The sequence below is a fragment of the Cyclopterus lumpus genome, chromosome 8, assembly GCF_009769545.1.
Source record: "Cyclopterus lumpus isolate fCycLum1 chromosome 8, fCycLum1.pri, whole genome shotgun sequence".
Taxonomy (NCBI): Eukaryota; Metazoa; Chordata; class Actinopteri; order Perciformes; family Cyclopteridae; genus Cyclopterus; species Cyclopterus lumpus.
The window spans coordinates 6303275-6321962 of record NC_046973.1 but is presented as its reverse complement, the minus strand read 5'-3'; the positions used below and the strand labels follow the sequence as shown (position 1 = coordinate 6321962).

Genomic DNA, 18688 nt, shown 5'->3' with positions numbered 1-18688 from the left:
GCCACTGGACTTGACCCTTGACCCTAGATTAGTTGTGGCAGATTGACGAAGAGGTAAAAAGAGGTTGGTGATGTTCGCTTGAAAGGAGACCGACCTTTCATCGGTTGGGTTCATCCCAATAAGTAGTGTGGGGGGAGAGAAACAAATCCTGTTTTTACTTAAGTGTCAGTGAGAGGATCATAAAAGTAGCCTCAAGCAGAGGGAGACAGACAGCTGGTTTAAACTGGGGATTTAAAATGGAGGTCTGACCGCCCCTCCTCCCTCCTCCCTCCTCCTCTCCTCACACAACCTAGCTAGTGTGAGCCCACCTGAACACGCACACACACGTGCTCATGCACGCACGCACAAACACACACTGAGCAGTATTGCATCAACAATGGTGTATCTCTTGCCATTTCTTTGCCTTATACAACAGTACAACAGGCATTTAGTAATCCAGAACCGCATACGCAAAACCCAACAAGAAGACATTACAGACACACACACACACACATTGGGGTGTTATTTTTTCTGGGGGGGGGGGGGCGAGCGGGGCCCTTCCTGCACAGTAAACACAGCATTTCCATTAGAGTGTTGGGAGTGTGTTCATTGCTCTGTGACTCAGACACTGCAGCACTGTGACTGTGTGTCTCCGGCTCAACCGCTGTTCTCTCTACCACCGAGCCAAGCCTCAATCACATGGCCTCTGGTTTGTGCCACTTCACAGGTGCTATAGGGGCCACACAATGCTTTCCAAAGTGATGAGCTACCACAGGCGATAGGCAGGGAACACTGTATCTGAGGAATTAGGGGGAAATAGCTTTTTGTAACAGGCCATGCTTTCAGTCGTTGATGTACACATACACGTAAACACACACACACACACACACACACACACACACACACGCACACGCACACACAGCACTCATACCCACCAGCATGCCCACATGATAATGTCTCCGTTATTTGCACACACAGAGGCAGATGAATATGTAAATAACTTGCAAGGGGAATATGGATCACTTGCGCTGGGAAAGGAATATGTTAATGACTGATGCAGGGGGGTATGAGTGGTAATCACAAGTGTAGGGTGTATAAATGTATTTAACAACGGTGTGGGGTCTTTGCAAATTAAATGCGTAGGGGATGGTTGCATGTGAATTGTACAATTCACCGACAGAAAATCAGTGGTGCAAAATATAGTTGCCGTTGTAAACAAATGAAATACATCAATGAGGAAATGAGGAAAAGATCTTTGAGGCGCATGTACGAGCACACATGGATGAAATTCTATACTGTCTGCTCCTGTCTGTTTAGCATTCGAAACCCAAAGCAAGACGCTGTGATAAGGGCTGTCGCAGCGGCAACAGTTGCCAGGGAAACCTGATGGCACGATGTTGAGGTTTAGTGTGTGTGTGTGTGTGTTTGTGCATATGTGTGAGGGTGGTGGGGGTGGGGGTGTGGGGGTATGTGAGGACATGGTACAATGCTCAGGTTGATTGATTTGCTACCATTGAAGGAATACTGGCCGGCTCATCGAGATATAGCGACCTAAAAGGAACGTGACAGCCAAGGGGGCAACGGGGCGCCTTACGAGGCGCCGATGGTGACGCCGTTTGCCGCATTTGTCTGAGTGTGTAGTCATGGCAACGCGGTGTTGACATAGCGCAATCGCACTCCGAATACTGTGATGGCGATGACATTCAGGAAAGCACAGAGGGAGTGTGGGTGAGCTTGTAAACCAGAGCAGGGCCTTTCCTGTCCCCCTGTGCAGAGAAAAAGGACCCAGTGCATTCGCCATGTCTCATCTCAAGCAGAGCCAAAGGGATACGAACAGTGATACTACAATTAAAGTTGATCATAACAACAACAAAAATAGCCATCATGTTTCACAGACTTCAACTGCCATTTTATGTGCCAGGTTTTTTTAATTTTCAAAGTGACCTCTGCTAACAGAACATCTCTCATAATTATAACCAGTGTAATTAGCTAATTATAATAACAATAACAATATTACAATAAAGATATCACTTGATTTAAAAAAAAAAAAAAACAGAAATAATCAAACTAGATAAAAACCCAAAATGAAAAACACTTATCATAATTCTTTTTTCTTTTTTTTCTTCAAAAGAGATCTATAAGGTTCTATATTTTTTCATTTAATTGTCCTTTTTCTTTAGAAAAAAATCCACCCACCACTATATACTGCACTGTATGTCACCTTCTCTTTCACTAACGAGCTTCGCTTACCTTTAAAAATGCTTGGCAATGCCTGTCGTCCATTTAGCTCCCTGCTGCCATGAAATCCACTCATACACGATAACACTGAGATACAGTTGTGAAATAATCCCCTGCAAAGGAGCAGTCTTCATCAAAGGTCCATGTCCTGTCTTTAATGCGTGATCACATGAGGGGTCTTGTCTGCTTGAGACATCACAGCAGACGAGTCAGTGAGGGGCTGGACTGAGGAAGCCATTTTGAGGGCCAGGTTATTTCCTGCTAATGCGTGTGGAGTTCATTTAGTGGCACGCTGAGTCCGTCCCACTGCCATTCATTAGCCAAAGTCCAACAGGATCAGTCACAAAACTACTTCAGTGGCATATACAAATGAAAAAACAGTACTTTTCAGCTATTTGTAGGCACAAGTAGTAGTAATAATAATAGTCATATGGATTATAATAATGATAACATTATAACAATAGTGTGTCATATCATTATTATTGTATATGTTGAAACCGAATGTGTTTTTTAGAGAGCATGCTGAACTAGCATGTGCTACTTTTTAGTAAAATAGTGTAACATATTGTTGGTCATTTAATGTGTTCATCAATAAATGACCATAATGCCAAATAAAGCTAAAGCTTGTTATCATTATTACCATTATGATCATTATTATTAATGCTATAGCTAAACTGTATACCAAATGATGAGGAGCTGTAGTCGTATTTCATATTTTTGTGGTAGAGATCTCCCTCCTCCAAAGACCCTGTTCATGTGAATGTGACAGGAGAGGGGAAACACTGTGGCTACAAAAACAGTCGAGACCAAAATTAATTCACTCAAACACTTTGCCAGGTTTTTTGTTTTAGCTCCCTCTCAACAGATGCCACTGTCCTACTTGTGTCCTTATGCAGCACAGTCAGAGCGGCCATCTTGTTCCAAGTTTGGAAAGTTGTTAGGGAGGGCCACTTCAACAGCTGTGTGTAGTTCTTTTTTTTAATATATATATATATATATATATATATATATATATATATATGTATATATATACATATATATGTATATGTATACATATATATGTATATGTATATATATATGTATATGTATATATATATATTCTTCAAACGTTGTAGTTTTCAGTCAGAAGCCTCATAAAGATTCTTTATAATTTATTTCTTTGAATGAAAATATATTTACGGTATATATAATATGTACTTTCGGTCCTTTTTATTACTCTCATTGTCCTTTATAAGCCACGGGATTGGTCTTCTCCCATGCAAAAAAAAACTCTGTTTCTCTCCTCCTTCAAGAAGAAAAAAAAGTGAGAAAGTGAGAGTGAAACCGCTCTAAAAAAAATTATAGTTGTTGTTCTGTCTCCCTGCGAAATATTAGTCTGACGTGTGTGTCTCGGCCAGAATCGCTGCACGGCTCTAATTTAGCTTTCTGTTTTGTTTTAGTGCTTCCTGGAAACCTGGGATCGTACCGCTCACCCAAACCATTGTTTGCTGTTCAGTGTCTGTGCCAAACACTAATCTGACAACATGTTCAATGGACAATATTGTGTCTCCCTCCAAATATATACACTGAAAGTGTCTAGAAATATACGAAGCAATCAGTAGAAAACCTAGAGATGCTCATCGCTCATTTCATAGCTTTCCACTTTGATTGTGGATGCAAATGAAAAGAGTTGGCTTGATCTTCACTTTGGCAAAGACTATAGCAGGCTGCACAGTAACCTGAATGATTCTGATGTTTGTGGTTTACATCGTATATGTGTGTGTCTGAGTAAGTTTTAAATGATTTATGGATGCGGTTGGTGGGACGTCTGCTGATCAGATATCAAACTCTGCCTCCTTCAGTCTTCGTATCTGCTTCTTTCTGTCAACACATTGACAGCACAAACCAGTGTCTATATGAAATATAATCTTCTCTGGAATCTGTCCATGAGGACAGTGGGCTACAATCCGTCTCATATGCCCGGTCTCACAGGCTCTTTCCGTCTCACTCTCTCCACCAGCAATCTCTTCTTTCTTACCTCTTACTTTCACTCTCACTTTTTCTCAAATTTGAGTCTCTTGCACATTTTCCTTGGAGCTGCTCTTAAAAAGCAGGGGCTCTTTCTGGCTTTTCCCCATAAGGCCTTTCAGAGAACTGTGGAGACCCAACTGGGGCAGGGGCACAGAGGAGGACAGGGTGCCACCTGTGGCCATTCCTCCACTGGTTGGAACCTGGGAACAGGACATGGACGTGTTCTGAGACTGAGAGCAAGACGAGGGGTTGTTGTTGTTGTTGAGGCCCACGCCAGAGCCTGTTCCCATGCCCAGGCTCATCATGTTGTTGTTGAAGTGATGGGTTTTGTAGTAGTGGTTGAGGTGCTCTGATCGGGCCAGGTTTGGCAGGTTCACTATCTCTGGGTGGTGCAGCCTGAGGCTCTGGCCCCCTCCTATTCCACTGCTTCCACTCTGCGTCACTGTGGAGCCTCCTGAGATGCCGCTGCCCCGACCGCTGGCCCCCGCCCCCAGCTCATCCTCCACATTGATGATCTCGATGGCACGAGCAGGGCCGTGGTGTTTATGCAGCTGGTGCTGCTTCCTCAGCTTGTAGAACACCACCAGCATCACTGCTGCCATGAAGGTAATGGCTACGAAGCAGCCTATGATGATCTTGGTGGTCTTCATCACATCATCCAGGCCCGAGAAGCCCGGCTCCGTGATGGGCACAGTGAACGTAGGTCGGGTGGCCCGAGGAGAGGAGGAGGTCCAGCTTACTGACAGGGAGGAGGCTGTGGTTGGACCACCTTCTGGCCACAGGTGACCTGAGGGCGTGGGCCCAGGGTGAACACGGATGAATGTCTCATTGATGGCTACCAGTGCAGAATCTTCTTCTCCCGGGGTCTCCACTGTTTCCACTGTTACTGTTGTGAAGTAGGTGTAGTTGACACTGGAATCAGCAGCGGTGACATTAAGGACAGCAGTTGCTGTGGTATTGCCAGCAGCATTGGTGACCATACAGGTATACTGGCCCGTATCTCGCAGAGTGACATTCGTGAAGTTGAGTGTGCCATCGTGCAGGACGGATATCCGCACCTTGTAGGAGCCGTGGGTCATTAGTGTGCCATTGGGGGTGATCCAGTTAACAGATGTTGTGGAGGTGCTTGTGCGACATTTGAGCTCAGCAGCCATACCCTCTGTGACATTAAGGTCTGTTGGTGGCTCCACAATGACTGGCGCATAGCAGGTGAAGTGGCTCTGGTCAAGCTCTCCAATGTACTTGCCCTTTAAGAATGGAGGAGCATGGCAGCGGGCACAGCAGGTGGTGTTGCTGGGCACCGTCTCTTTCAACCACCAACTAAGCCAAAGCACATCACAGTTGCAGATCCATGGGTTATGATTAAGGTGTACTCTCTCCAGCTGGTGAAGGGGTGTGAAGAGATCATGGGGCAAGGAGTGCAGGGAGTTATGTGACAGGTTAAGCTCTTCCAGGCTTTTCAGGTCATCGAAGGCATTGCGCTCAATGACGGACACCTGTGAGTGCATTAGCCACAGCTTCCGGAGGGACACCAGGCCCTGGAAGGAACCGGGTCGGATGATCTCCAGTTTGTTTCCCGACAGTTCCAGTTCCTCCAAACGCACAAGGGCCGTCAGTTTGGGAATGTCCTTCAGCCCACACATTCCCAGGTTCAGGTAGCGTAGATTAATGAGGCCCACAAAGGCTGCGTCAGAGATGAAATCCAACTTCTTGAGCTCACCGAGGTCCAGGCGACGTAGCGAGGGCACACGGTGGAAGGCATAGCCTGGCAGAGTCTCAATGGGGTTGTTGCGCAGCCACAGCTCCCGCAGCTTGCTGAGGTACTCAAAGGCATGTGATGGCACCAGTGTGAGGCGGTTGTCGAAGAGCTCCAGTGTGTTGAGGTTGGGGAGGCCATTGAATGCTCCCACTTCAATCTGACGGATGTGATTCTTGGAGAGCTGGAGGATCTCAAGGTGCCTCAAATGCTTGAAAGTGTCGGACTTGATAACCTGGAGGGAGAGATAATGATGAAGTTATTGTACAGCATCTAGAATCATTCATGTGGATTCCAAATATATACGCGTAAGCCAACTATGTACATCTGAAGTGGACTCTGGTTTGTGTTTTAATGACAATACACAAAATACAAAACAAAATATTTATTCATATTTAACTTGTCATTACTTAAAGGGACAGTGTGTAGAGTTTGGTGTCATCTAGAGATGAATACCCCTCCGCCCACTCTTCCCTTTCGAAGACTGAGGTAACATGTAAGCTCAAAACTGTGGTATTGCTGTTCGCCTGGCTCAGAGGACACACCATGATAAGCTGTGACGTTTATGCAGCTGGTGCTGCTTCCTCAGTTTGTAGAACACCACCAGCATCACTGCTGCCATGAAGGTAACGGCTACGAAGCAGCCTATGATGATCTTGGTGGTCATCATCACATCATCCAGGCCCGAGAAGCCTGGCTCAGTGATGGACACAGTGTACGTGGGTCAGGTGGCCCGAGGAGAGGAGGAGGACCAGCCTGCGATTGGAACACCTTCTAGCCACAGGTGACCTGAGAGCGTGGGCCCAGGGTGAACATGGATGCATGTCTCATTGAAGGCTACCAATGCAGACTCTACGTCTCCTGTGGTCTCCACTATTGTGAAGTAGGTGTACTATAGCGGCCTTCAGGTAATATCCACAGATGGTGGAGTAATGTCTACCTGAGCAGAGAATGAAGTCACTTTCCCTCTGTGTGTGCTGTAATCTAGACTTCTCTTTGGTTTATTGACATAGCCAGGCTGGGGGCACGTCTCTTTTTGTGCATGTGAGCCTCACTGCTGCTGCCGTTCTGCTGAAAATGCTCTCCTGACCAACAGCGTCGGCATAGAAGCGCAGCGCCACCCTCTGCTTCCCCCTCAGGTAAACACTGTTACCCTCTTTTAACACAACTGACACTGTTAGCTGTCCTAAAAATACAATGTGTACTTATTCTGTTCATTTTTTAATTCATTGCCTTATTGGGGCATATAACCTTTATCGAGACATGATTCATATTTATAAAATGTAGAGATGAGCAAAACCATGTAAAGAAAAAAAGAAAATAGCGTCAATTAATTATTCACAGGCAGAAATATGACTAAACACATGTTAAATAAACAAACCATACAAATATAAATTATTCATCTCTCTGCTCATAATGGTAACAGCTGATCTTTCCATCCCAGTGACTGCTGCTGTCTGCAGGGAAAGGTGGGCCATTCAGACAGACTCCCACTGACAGCTGACAGCCACACCAGCCAGTTAGACATGTGCGTCTCCCACTCTGTTTTGACTCCAAGGGTCACAATGACCTCCATATTGGATGTTATTGATAATACAATATGCATCACTCCTTCAGCCCAAAACCTGCTGTATAACCGTGGTACATTGCGCGGCACAATTTGCAGGGTACCGATGGTGGAAAGATTCTCACATTTAAAGATGCACCGCGTATACCAAGTCACCTGCTTCAAGTTGTATAAAAAAAATGAATAACTAACAAACAGCAGGGCAATTATCTTGAAATACAACATTGAACCATGAAATCCTGTCAAACTAACACTTGACTGTGACTGTACGGTCAGTGTAACATTACATTTTGATAGTTTTTTTTATTGGCATGAGTCTGGGGTGGCAGAATCGAGGAAACGACTCGTGTTTTTGTTTCATCCTCCCCGACAACGGGGGACTGCTGAGCTGCTTAGCTGCTCGGGACCAGAGTGGAGCGTGAGGCGGCTCCAGGCAGCTCAGTTTCGGCCGGCCAAAAGCCCGGCGCCTGAAGTCATAGTGGGCCGGAGGAGCACTGGGTCTAAGCTGTGTAATTGTGGCAACAGAAAGTTTGCTGATCAGAGTCTAATGGGAGTCGGGGCAGCTCTACTTCTTTGTGATCTGGACTGAGTCATTACAAGACGGGACAGGGTGGGGCTAGCTGGATCGCATGCTTGTTTCAGGTGATATCTCTGCATAACACTGTAGCCTCTTCACATACTGTGGATAATGTTAGTACTTTTTTTTTTTTTTTAAGAATTTTGAGTGCAATGCTTATATTCAACAAACAGAAGCAGGCATAAAATGCTTGACTTCTTCTGCAAGACTGCGAACCCTTCCATCGTCCGAAACCCTAACTTTATTTCAGTGCATGGTCGAGACACTAACGCGCTTTTCACACTGTTGTTTCAGTTAGACTCAGGAGACTTTCCACTGACTCATTATAATCCCTTAAAAATTATTATTGATAATCACTATTCACAAGGAAGCGTCACCACAAATAAACACGGTAGACAAAACTATTAAATAAATGAAAAGACTTTTAAAACATTCTGCATGACACATTTTCTGATCGACTTTACAAATGATCAACCAACAGAGATGTTTTTTTCTGCTGGAGGACATGATTCTGAGAAACATGGACAGCACGGATGAGCCTTGATGCATCCTAACAGGAGCTCAGTTGGCGAGAATGCAAAGATACACAGCAAGTGAGCGCGACTACGAGCCCCTCAAATCTCTGATTGTTTGAGATATGTGCGGCCAAAGCCCTCTGTGGGACACACGGAGACTCCTGGAGTCAGGCCACTGCCTCTTCTGTATGTAGAGCAGGAGCCGGTGGGGGTGATAGGCAAAGAGGGGGAGAGGGAGGGAGGGGTGGATATGTTGAGATGGGGTGGGAGCTGTCAAGGCTTTACTCTCAGGGTACTCAGTGAAGGAAAAAATAAGCCAGAGAATCTAGGATGCCTTCAGGTGTTAAAACATTTTTAGATTTTTAATCATTTCAAGTGGGGCTGCAGGATACAACAAACCGGATCGGAATTTCTAGGCTAAAAAAAACGAAATGCAACGAATACCGTTATTATTTCTCTGATTTGTCTTTCATGTGAACAGCGTGGCTTAAAACCTCACATACCGAATCGTGTGGCACAATGTCTCATTTATGCTCCGTTGACGTCCAAAATGATAAGTTATTTCCTCTGAGGAATAGAGGACATCAGACTGCTCTGTCCGACGAACAGAAAAGTTTGACATGATGAGAGATGCGCTGGACAATTTTAACAATGTTTAGGATACTTCAATGATCAAATGTGTTGGAAATGAATGTTAAATCACAAAAGAACAAAGCACTGTCAGCAACATGAGGATGGATCCAATTACTTCAAATGCTGCTGCAAAGAGTCAAATCATCCCGCTCTGTTTATAAATGTAGAGATTCTTATGTTTTGTATCGATGTTCTGTAGTTAAATGATTTCCCCTTGCAGCTGGAAAGCCACATAACGCTGTCTAGGGATGATAGATAAATTGGTAATGCATACAAAAGGCAGTGCAGTGTCATGGAAATATGCCTGGCTTTCAACTCATAAAATATTCCCTCAGTTCAACGGAGGCATAAGTGCCTTTTCTTCTTTCTTTTTTTTTTACCATTATCGCCGTTTACGTTTCTGTCTTTTTCTCAGAACTAAAGTTTCCAAGAGAAAACCTGCATGGACAAGTAAATCCTAACATCCCCAACCGGCTGCAAAGGCGAAGGATCCCCTCTGATAAAGACCTCCAAAAAACCTTACGCGAGCGTTAAGGACACATAACGTACATCATTTCTCTGTCTTTGCGTTTGTGTGCTCTGTGATCTCTTCTATCAGCAACTTGTTTCAATTTCACCAATGGGAACAGATGAAAATCAATAAGATGTGTCAACAGGCCATGTGCTGAACATGTGTTTCTGTTTGTGATCGAGTTGTAACTAAAAACGATTACACCAACCATCATATGAGGAACAACCAGCGGTTAACTAAAATAAACGCTGAGTTGACATGACTTGACCTGATGAGTGACTTCCTTCTAGACAATATTTACCTGTATCGAGTTCTCCTGCAGGTTGAGGTATCGCGTGTTGACTGATATGCTTTCGGGCACATCCTCCAGGTTTTGCCTGGTGCAGATGACTCGGCTGGCCTGGTTGGAGCAGGTGCACAGGGAGGGGCAGGAGGAGGCGGCTCCCACCAACTCCGGCCCAGGGAGGAGGAGCCGCAGTAGCAGCTGGGCCAATAGAAAGAGGAAGGGGGAAGGGCCGGGAAGGCAGGTCAGCGTGGCGAGGCGCATGGCAACTGGGACATGACCCTGCTCTTTAATCCGAAGGTACAGGTGAGGTGACTCCACGCTGGTGGATTCGAGAGAAAAGGTTTATGTTCCCTTTGGTCCTCCAGACGCAATTTGTTCTTTCTAATTCCGCATCCTCTGAGATGTCTTTTGTCCTCTGTCGATCTCTGGGTTTTTTCCTCTTGTTTTTTGAACATAGAAATATGCAGATAAACAGATGTTATTCCCTTTTTTCTCGAGTCGTCTGGGGATTTGAGTGAGGCTTTTTGTGAAGTGAGAAGAACCCAGGAGTTACTGTGGAGGAACAAGAGAGAGAGAGAGAGAGCAGGTATTAAAGATAGAACACAGACTGAGCTTTGTGTTTCCACCGAAACAGAATGAATAGAACAAATAATAGGTAGACATCTACAGTATGTAGCTTATCATCGGAGGGATTGTCAAAAAGATATTTGAGAAGCATTAGAACTTCTGTGTCACTGCTCATATCAAAGCCCACATAATCCACGAGCAGACATTTTGTCAGAAATCAAATCCTTACACCCAGGGCAGGTGGAAGCCGATTTCTGTAATTAACAGTTCAGGGAGATGGTACAGAAATATGGAAACATGCAATCAAAAGTAGGGCAACATGGTATGTTTCCTTTACAGCGCTGTATTTATCATACAAACATGAATAAATCAGAAAGGCATTAATTTTTTAAACATTGGAATCACTGAATCACAACAAATGAACTCCATCACACATTTAGCTAGTTTTCTCAAGGCAGATTTTCAATTGGAACTTTGCACTGAGTTTAGGGCTGAAAATAAGGAATATTTTCATTATAACTTTTTCTAAATTAATCGGTAATAGGCGAACAAAATGCCCTCATATAGATACTCAGACATGCACAGAGAGGAATAACTGATCCAGGAGTCCAAGTAACAAAAACTCAGAAACATGTAGTGACCTTATTTAATAGATACACACATACATTATTCTAAAAATTCAACAAATAAACTAAAAGTGTTGCTAGTGAGCTGATTTTTGTTACTTGTCTAAAAAAAATGACATTTGCCCAGGATTACTTTAAATAGTCTTACTTTAGTAACATATGTAATACCTATATTTAAATCACTTAAATAATAATAATAATAATAATACTAATGATAACAATGATTACATTATTAAGGACACAAAGAAAAGGTTCATAGCACTAAATGATTCATTCATTATCAAAATAGTAATAGATTCATTTTCTATTGAAAAATCGTGTAATTGTTTCAGCCACTAACTAACTAACGAAAAATAAAGGAAGTAGCACGTTTGTCGAGTGATGCACACACTTTGTTCAACAAAATGATCTCCACATGCACTTTATATGATTAGAAAGATAATCATTAAAAGTCATGGTTGTGATTTGTAGAAAAAGTATTACAAATATGAACCACGGAGCGTTTTGTCCTTGTTTGAGAAATGCACTAGTGAGGAAACTCATGGTTCAAATATGTTTGGGTTTAAAACTACAACGGGTACAAAAATTAAAAAAATTCTGGCTATGGCCGATGATGTTGTGAAAGAAAGAAAAGAATCAGTAAAAGAAAGTTCTTTTTTACGGGTCATCTTTACTTTGAGAAGCATTAATAAAAACCCTGGTGTAAGATCGAAACTTCCAGTCATCTCAAGAATGGTCTTATTTGTGAACACTAATTATACCAATTTATAACAATGAATAAGACAATTACATGTTTGAACATGCTATTCTAAGCACCTTTAACTAAACTTATACTCATCAAAGCAAGTCTCAAACCTTGAAAACAATAAGATACAGACTCCAGTGAGCAGGTGGTTGGACTAAGATGCTGATTCCGATCTTGTACGAGCTCTGGGGGCTGGAGAATGGTGGCGAATGGTGCAGTCTACTTTAACACTAATAGATGGCCAGCTCAAGTTAGGCTCCACCAGCCTTGAGAGGCAAATAGCCTCTCTCTCCCTCTGCAGGTTATTTAGACCTGAATAACCTTAATGAGGGCATCCAGCAATCTAGATACGGTTATTAATGATGATGGTTGTAATGATGGGACGTTGACATGCAAACCCATTTGACACGCTGAGAATTTCCTCACTTGGCACAGTAAGAAAGGAGACGGGGGGGGGGGGGGGGGGGGGAGAGACGGGGGGGGGGGGGGGGGGGGGGGAGAGAATGAGAAGGGGAGCAGGATTATTAATCTGATAGATGACTGTATGGCTGCAGGCAGAGAAGGGAATTATCAACACTACAGTAATAGATGAATACTGAACAGCTGCAGAGAGCGGGCCGGAGAAAGAAAGATGGAGATGGAGACAGATGGAGGGAAGGTTGAGTGAAAGGGATGATGAGGGATAAAGACCCAGAGAGAGGTATAAATAGTGGGAAGAGCAGAACAGAGAACAGTAGTAAAAGAAAGATTTTAAAAAAAGTAGAAGAGGGAAGATAGGGAGGGAGAGAAGAAGAGAACCATTAATATTAATAATCTCTCGCTGAGTGAGAGAGAGAGAGAGAGTGAGAGAGAACGAGAGGAGGAAGGGAGGGGGGCTCAATGGAGAGATGAATATAAAACAGACAGAGATGGAGGGAGGGGAATGACAACATAGAGACGCATATAAAGCAGAGAGCGACTGAGGCAAAAGACAATACAGAGGGAGGAATATGAAACAGGTGGAGATGTAGAGGAAGAAGAGAGAGAGAGAGAGAGAGAGAGAGAGAGAGAGAGGTGGGGCTGGGTGGGTGTGGGCGAGATTGATCAATATTGTGAACGCAGTAGTTCAATGACACAATGATAAATCATATCCGCAGCTGCATTTCTGATCAGACAGAACAGGACACCAGTGTAATGGGATGGCAACTGCAACACCATGCAACTGCAACACCAGGCAACTGCAACACCATGCAACTGCAACACCAGGCAACTGCAACACCATGCAACTGCAACACCATGCAACTGCAACACCAGGCAACTGCAACACCATGCAACTGCAACACCAGGCAACTGCAACACCAGGCAACTGCAACACCATGCAACTGCAACACCAGGCAACTGCAACACCATGCAACTGCAACACCAGGCAACTGCAACACCATCAGGTAACTGCAACACCAGGCAACTGCAACACCATGCAACTGCAACACCAGGCAACTGCAACACCATGTAACTACAACACCATCAGGCAACTGCAACACCAGGCAACTGCAACACCATCAGGCAACTGCAACACCAGGCAACTGCAACACCATCATGCAATGTTGCAACAGGCATCAGCTGGTGCTGCCCTGCAACTGCTCCTCATCTGTATCCCAACAAAGACAGCGGCACCGACGGATAAAGAGGCACTCTAGTGTTATTTTTGGATCAACTTTCACCTTTTTATGTATTTTAATTTCTTCTCACCAGCAAGAACTAAGTGCCACAGCTATTTCAGGTAGACAGCGTCTTAGCAGAGTCGAAAGGTGCAAAAAAAAAAAAAAAGAAAAAAAAAAGAACAATGCCGGTTTGAGGCTGAGGTTAAGATGGTAGCTCAGATGTTTGGGGTGAGGTGGTGAGCAAGAGTCCACAGAGCAAAGTAGTTGGAGCCGACAGCTGGTTAGAGGCTGGTTGATTGTATTCTGCCTCACTGCTGTCACTATCCACATGTTACAATAGTTTCTACCGTTAACTCTCCCTTCCTTATCCGATCGCTCTTCTTCCGTTCTCCATCTCCCTTGATATCTCCCATCTCCTTCTAAAAGGAACTTTCTCTTCCTCTTTACAAATTCCTTAAAGCTGCCTTACACCTCCTTCCTCCCTACTACTACTTACTTCCTGGGCCTCCATTCCCCGGCCTGCACGCCGCTCGGTAGTGTCCAGTGGCGGGGGTAAACGCTGCATTGACCTCGCAGTTTGATAAAAGATTACCCTGCTACAATGATGCATATTAACCCTTAACCCTACCTCATTCTCTTTCCACTGCCCACAAACACACTCTTCCGTTACCCCTTTTGCTCTCTCTCTGCATTTAAATCTTAGCCGACAGTGTTACCATGGTTACCTATTCACCACAGTCTCCCACTCTGTCCAGCTGTATCCCACCAATTCCACATGCACCCCTTTCCTCCGCCTCCCCCTCCCTCATTAGCACCCTATACACACTCTTATACCAAATGGCACGGACAAAACACGAGTGTGAATGATATCAACACCTCACAAACATTACAGTTTTAGCTCTGACCATGATGATGCTGCTGTGATCCTAATTGATTTACGGTGAAGGTGAATACGCTTTAATTTGTCCTGCGTGTCGCCACAAATGACAAGCGACCACAAATCATAAGTGCAAAAGTCAGGGTCGTCTCTCCTCTGAGAGATGAGTCAGTGGCAAAAAAGAAGGTAAATAAACTGATGGAAAAATGGAACATTTGAAATTAAATGGCAGTTCCCGGTGTGTTTGTAAGTTTTAGCTCATTAAAGGCCCTGGCAATCTATGTTCTCAATCATGTCCTGCAAAATAAACAACAACACATAAGTGTTTTTTTCTTGTTGGCAGGACAAAATTGTTGTTCCGTGCCTTCCAAAACTATTCAAAATGAGTGTTGAAAAGTAAATCTGATGCATGATGTGACAACACTATAGTTGACGTTTGGTTGTATCCAGGCACAAACATTACTTGGTTTTGGTTAAAATAAGTACTTAAGAAAGGTGATATGAGTTAACATAATTCATTTCATTAACACTTGGATATTTGAGCTTCACTGTGCAAAAAGATGTGTGTGCACAGAGTTCGGCACTAGAAGCCTGTTTACACATTCGTCTGCTGAAGGAGGAAAGTCAAAACTCAATTCAAAGAAGCTAAACATGAAACGGCTAAGCCGGCTAGGAGCTAACAGTGCTAACAGCACTAACAGTGCTAACAATGGCTACAGTGTTTGCCAGAGAGGGAACCAGAGGTTGGGCAGCTTTATGAGCTGTAACTGCCGTACAGAGTGGGACACGCTCACATGCACTAACATGCACTTAAAGGCACAGCTCATGGCATGCATTATCTTTCAATTATTGCACGAAAATGTGTATTCCATCACAGTGAACATCATGTCTGCATTCATTTTTAACATGTTACATTAAAGTCCGATTATTTTAAAAAGGCTGCACTGCGTCACCTCACTGCAGTACTGTAACTCAAATGACTTTCCAGAGTGCACCGCTAATAACTAATAATATCTGTAGAGCTAATAACTCTACAGATGTAAATGGGCACCAATGGATTCTTGGAATTCTTTTAAATTTCAAAAACAGTAGGATGGCTTGAACAAAAGAGTTAGTGGGGATGTAAAGTATACAAGTGTGGGATAAAACATGCAAAACTACTGGGATGGACCTGTAAATGTAATGACAGAAAATAATATAATTCTGGTTTATTCCCCCCCCCCCCCCTTGAATCGTCAGCCCAGAATGTTCCTGGAACTTAAATTTCCCCTTGAGCTCAAAGACTAGCTTCCAAGTTGAATAAAACATGTTTCCCACACTGTTGGACAGCATTATACATACTGTATAGTCTCTGTTCTGTAAAATATAAAAATTCAAGACCATTTTTAAAGATGTATAATTCCATCAAATGAGAAAATCAAGATACAAGCATCACATGCACATACAGCACTTCACCTCTAAATGTAATGTGAGTTTTAGTTCTTGACTTCCCACATGAGTTCAGTTTCAGTGTTATTCAGTCTGACATATTTGATTTTTTTTTTATCAAGTTTGGTGCATCCGTGCTCGATTGGCCCGTATGCTTGACTTGCCAACGGCTCCGTGAAGTTGAAGAGGTTCAAAGGCCCTCTTTATGTTTTGGATTACGAGCTGCAATGATGTATCCTCCTATGTGTCAGCCTCTAAAGGTTGGGTAATTGAGTTTCGATGATTTTACCCTCCAAAAGAAAGAAGGGAAAGAAGCAGAATAAGCCACGTAGGATGTTTTTCTTTCTTTCTCCAATAGAAATGAGTAACGGTCAACGGACTATACTGACCGCGAATGGACTGCGCAGCAGATGGTTAGATTGAAACTTCTCTCACAAATATAAAGAACGAGAGACGCTCAGATAACCAGAACGATGCGCTGACGGTCGAACAAGCGGTGAGTCGAACCGACGGGAGAGCGCGCCTTCTCCCCGGTGTCTTGTCTGCACATCAATAATGACTCGGCACACCCCAAGATGGCAGCTCAATGAGAGAGAGAAAGAAAGAAAAAACAAGAGAAAAGCTCATCACGTCGGTTGTGTGCGGTGGGAATAGAGCCATGACCTTTCCTGATCGCGGTGACATCTCGGCAAACAGAGTTGTACCTGTGAGGCTTTAAGACAGTGCTGCTGTCACACACCCCAATTTCTGAGACAAGGAAGTCATTTGAAACAATAACCAAAGACAGATTCTGTCCTGAAGCACGTTTACCGACTGTATCTGCTGATACCTGTTAACCTGCAAAACGTGGTATGTTTCACAGAAGCTGCTAAGTAGTCAATTTACCGAATCAATTTAATCAATTTACTCCTCATTAAAATTCAGCAAGCATTGATCCATGTCTGATATGATGGACAATATCAATATTGATCAACGACACCATCTGAAGCTCTTAATCTTGTCTGAATTTCGATGATCAGATCCCCCAGAAAGCAGTTAAATTTTTTATATTATCGTTTGTTTTGGTACACACTTTTAGTGCCCCGTGTTCTACTGTAACTGCTGTTTCAAAGACTTTACCAGCCTGAAAAAATTGCCTTTTTCAATCTAAACGGCATTAATATCAGCCAACATAACAGATAGCAATAAAACAAAAAAGAAAATTCAGAAAAAAGCCTTGCAGAATTTGCAGCCCACAAGATGTCTGTAAATAGGAACAATGCTTTTGGTCTAATTGGCTACGACTGGCAGCGAGTTAGTGTCGGGGGAGGGGGTGAGGAAGAGGGCAAGAGTAAGAACCCAGATCCACCTCCTGCCTTGTTCTCTCCAACCCGTCTGCTCACTTCAGTATGAATGCCAACAGCGACGAGTGCACGTCTCCTCACCAACCGACACAGTCTTGGCACCTGAGGCATCGCTAGGGGGCGGAGTCTCTTGGGAAAAGAGTGAATTTCTTGTGTCAAACCCGAGGATCATTTGTGGATATTGTCTTGATTTCCATTCTTACATCCATTTCTGGGTGCTTATCACAACGGTGCACTGACTGTGACCCTGCAATACCGTTTAATACACTGTGTGAGGAATAGAAGAGATGGATTTGCAATGAAAATAATGAAAGTTACGTCTAAAATGTTTATTTTCTCTTAATAAACATTAGCCCAGTGAATGTGGGCACAATGAAAACAAGCTGATAGATTTATCAGCATATGAGTTGACATGACTAACAGTTACTCACGCATGGAAATAGATGTGGAGCAACGTTTTTTTGTCATTAAAATAACAATAGTTTGTTTTGCTGTCAACAGTGTTCTGGGACCTGCTAAATAAAAAAACATATTTGCAGTCGCCACCAGTAAATAGGGTGTCGCCAAATGCCAAAAAGACGGAAATTCCAGCGAGATGTGGACATTTTCAGATCTCTCATTATTTGAAAGTCATTTGACCGGCGGACAAATGTCCCCTAAATACCACATCAGCTCAATCATATTTTTTTAAAGGGATTCTAATTTCCAAAGAGGCCGGCCCCTCCAGTGAACTGCATTTGGCTACAAAGCGCCAAACCAACTCAGTCTCATCTCACTGCTTCTTATTAGAAGAGAATATGACGGACCACAATACAATCAAGCAAGAGGTCTTTCACTTTCCCCAACGTTAATTTCTCCAGGCCTTCCCGGGCCAAGGCAGAGATGCTCTATCACAAGTGTGATCTCCATGCTGCACAGCTCGTACGAAGCAGACACATTTAGGATATGATAAATCAGCGCTAATATGAAAATAATATGATATATGATAATATAATAACCTCAGTGTTAACATAAAACAACCACTAAATTGTAATTTGGGTAGCGCTCCTCACTCAGCCTGCAATATCTGGTCTACCAGGGAAAAAAGCATATTCAGAATATCATCCAGCACGTGGAGGCCAAACCAAATTTAAACGGTGCCATTGTAGATAAATAAATATGTAATAATATAATGAAACAAATTTAATTTGTTTCGGTATCCCTCTATGGTCATGTCAGATCGTAATCCTGCCATCGAAACAATTCCACCATAATCAGCCCATTATAATCCCATCCAGACCTTCCCCAGTCTGCCACCAACCAGCATTCATTTTTAGCCCAGTTTGCTCATCTAGCCTAATTTTCCCTTCACACTCAGCCCCGTCCTGGTCCCAGGGTAGTCTATCACACT

At 43.5% G+C, this 18688-nt stretch overlaps 1 protein-coding gene across 2 annotated transcripts in view; it reads right to left on the bottom strand.

Moving 5' to 3' along the window:
* Positions 1-3779: 3779 nt before the first annotated feature.
* Positions 3780-18688, bottom strand: part of lrrc4ba (leucine rich repeat containing 4Ba) — a 29347-nt gene continuing 14438 nt past the window's right edge. For both annotated transcript variants that reach the window (XM_034539625.1, XM_034539626.1), the window contains exons 2-3: positions 10088-10624; positions 3780-6218 (exon numbers count right to left, since the gene is read on the bottom strand). In XM_034539625.1, coding sequence (XP_034395516.1) covers positions 4260-6218; positions 10088-10333 — 2205 coding nt within the window. In that variant the 5' untranslated portion in view covers positions 10334-10624 and the 3' untranslated portion in view covers positions 3780-4259. The remainder of the gene's footprint in view (positions 6219-10087; positions 10625-18688) is intronic.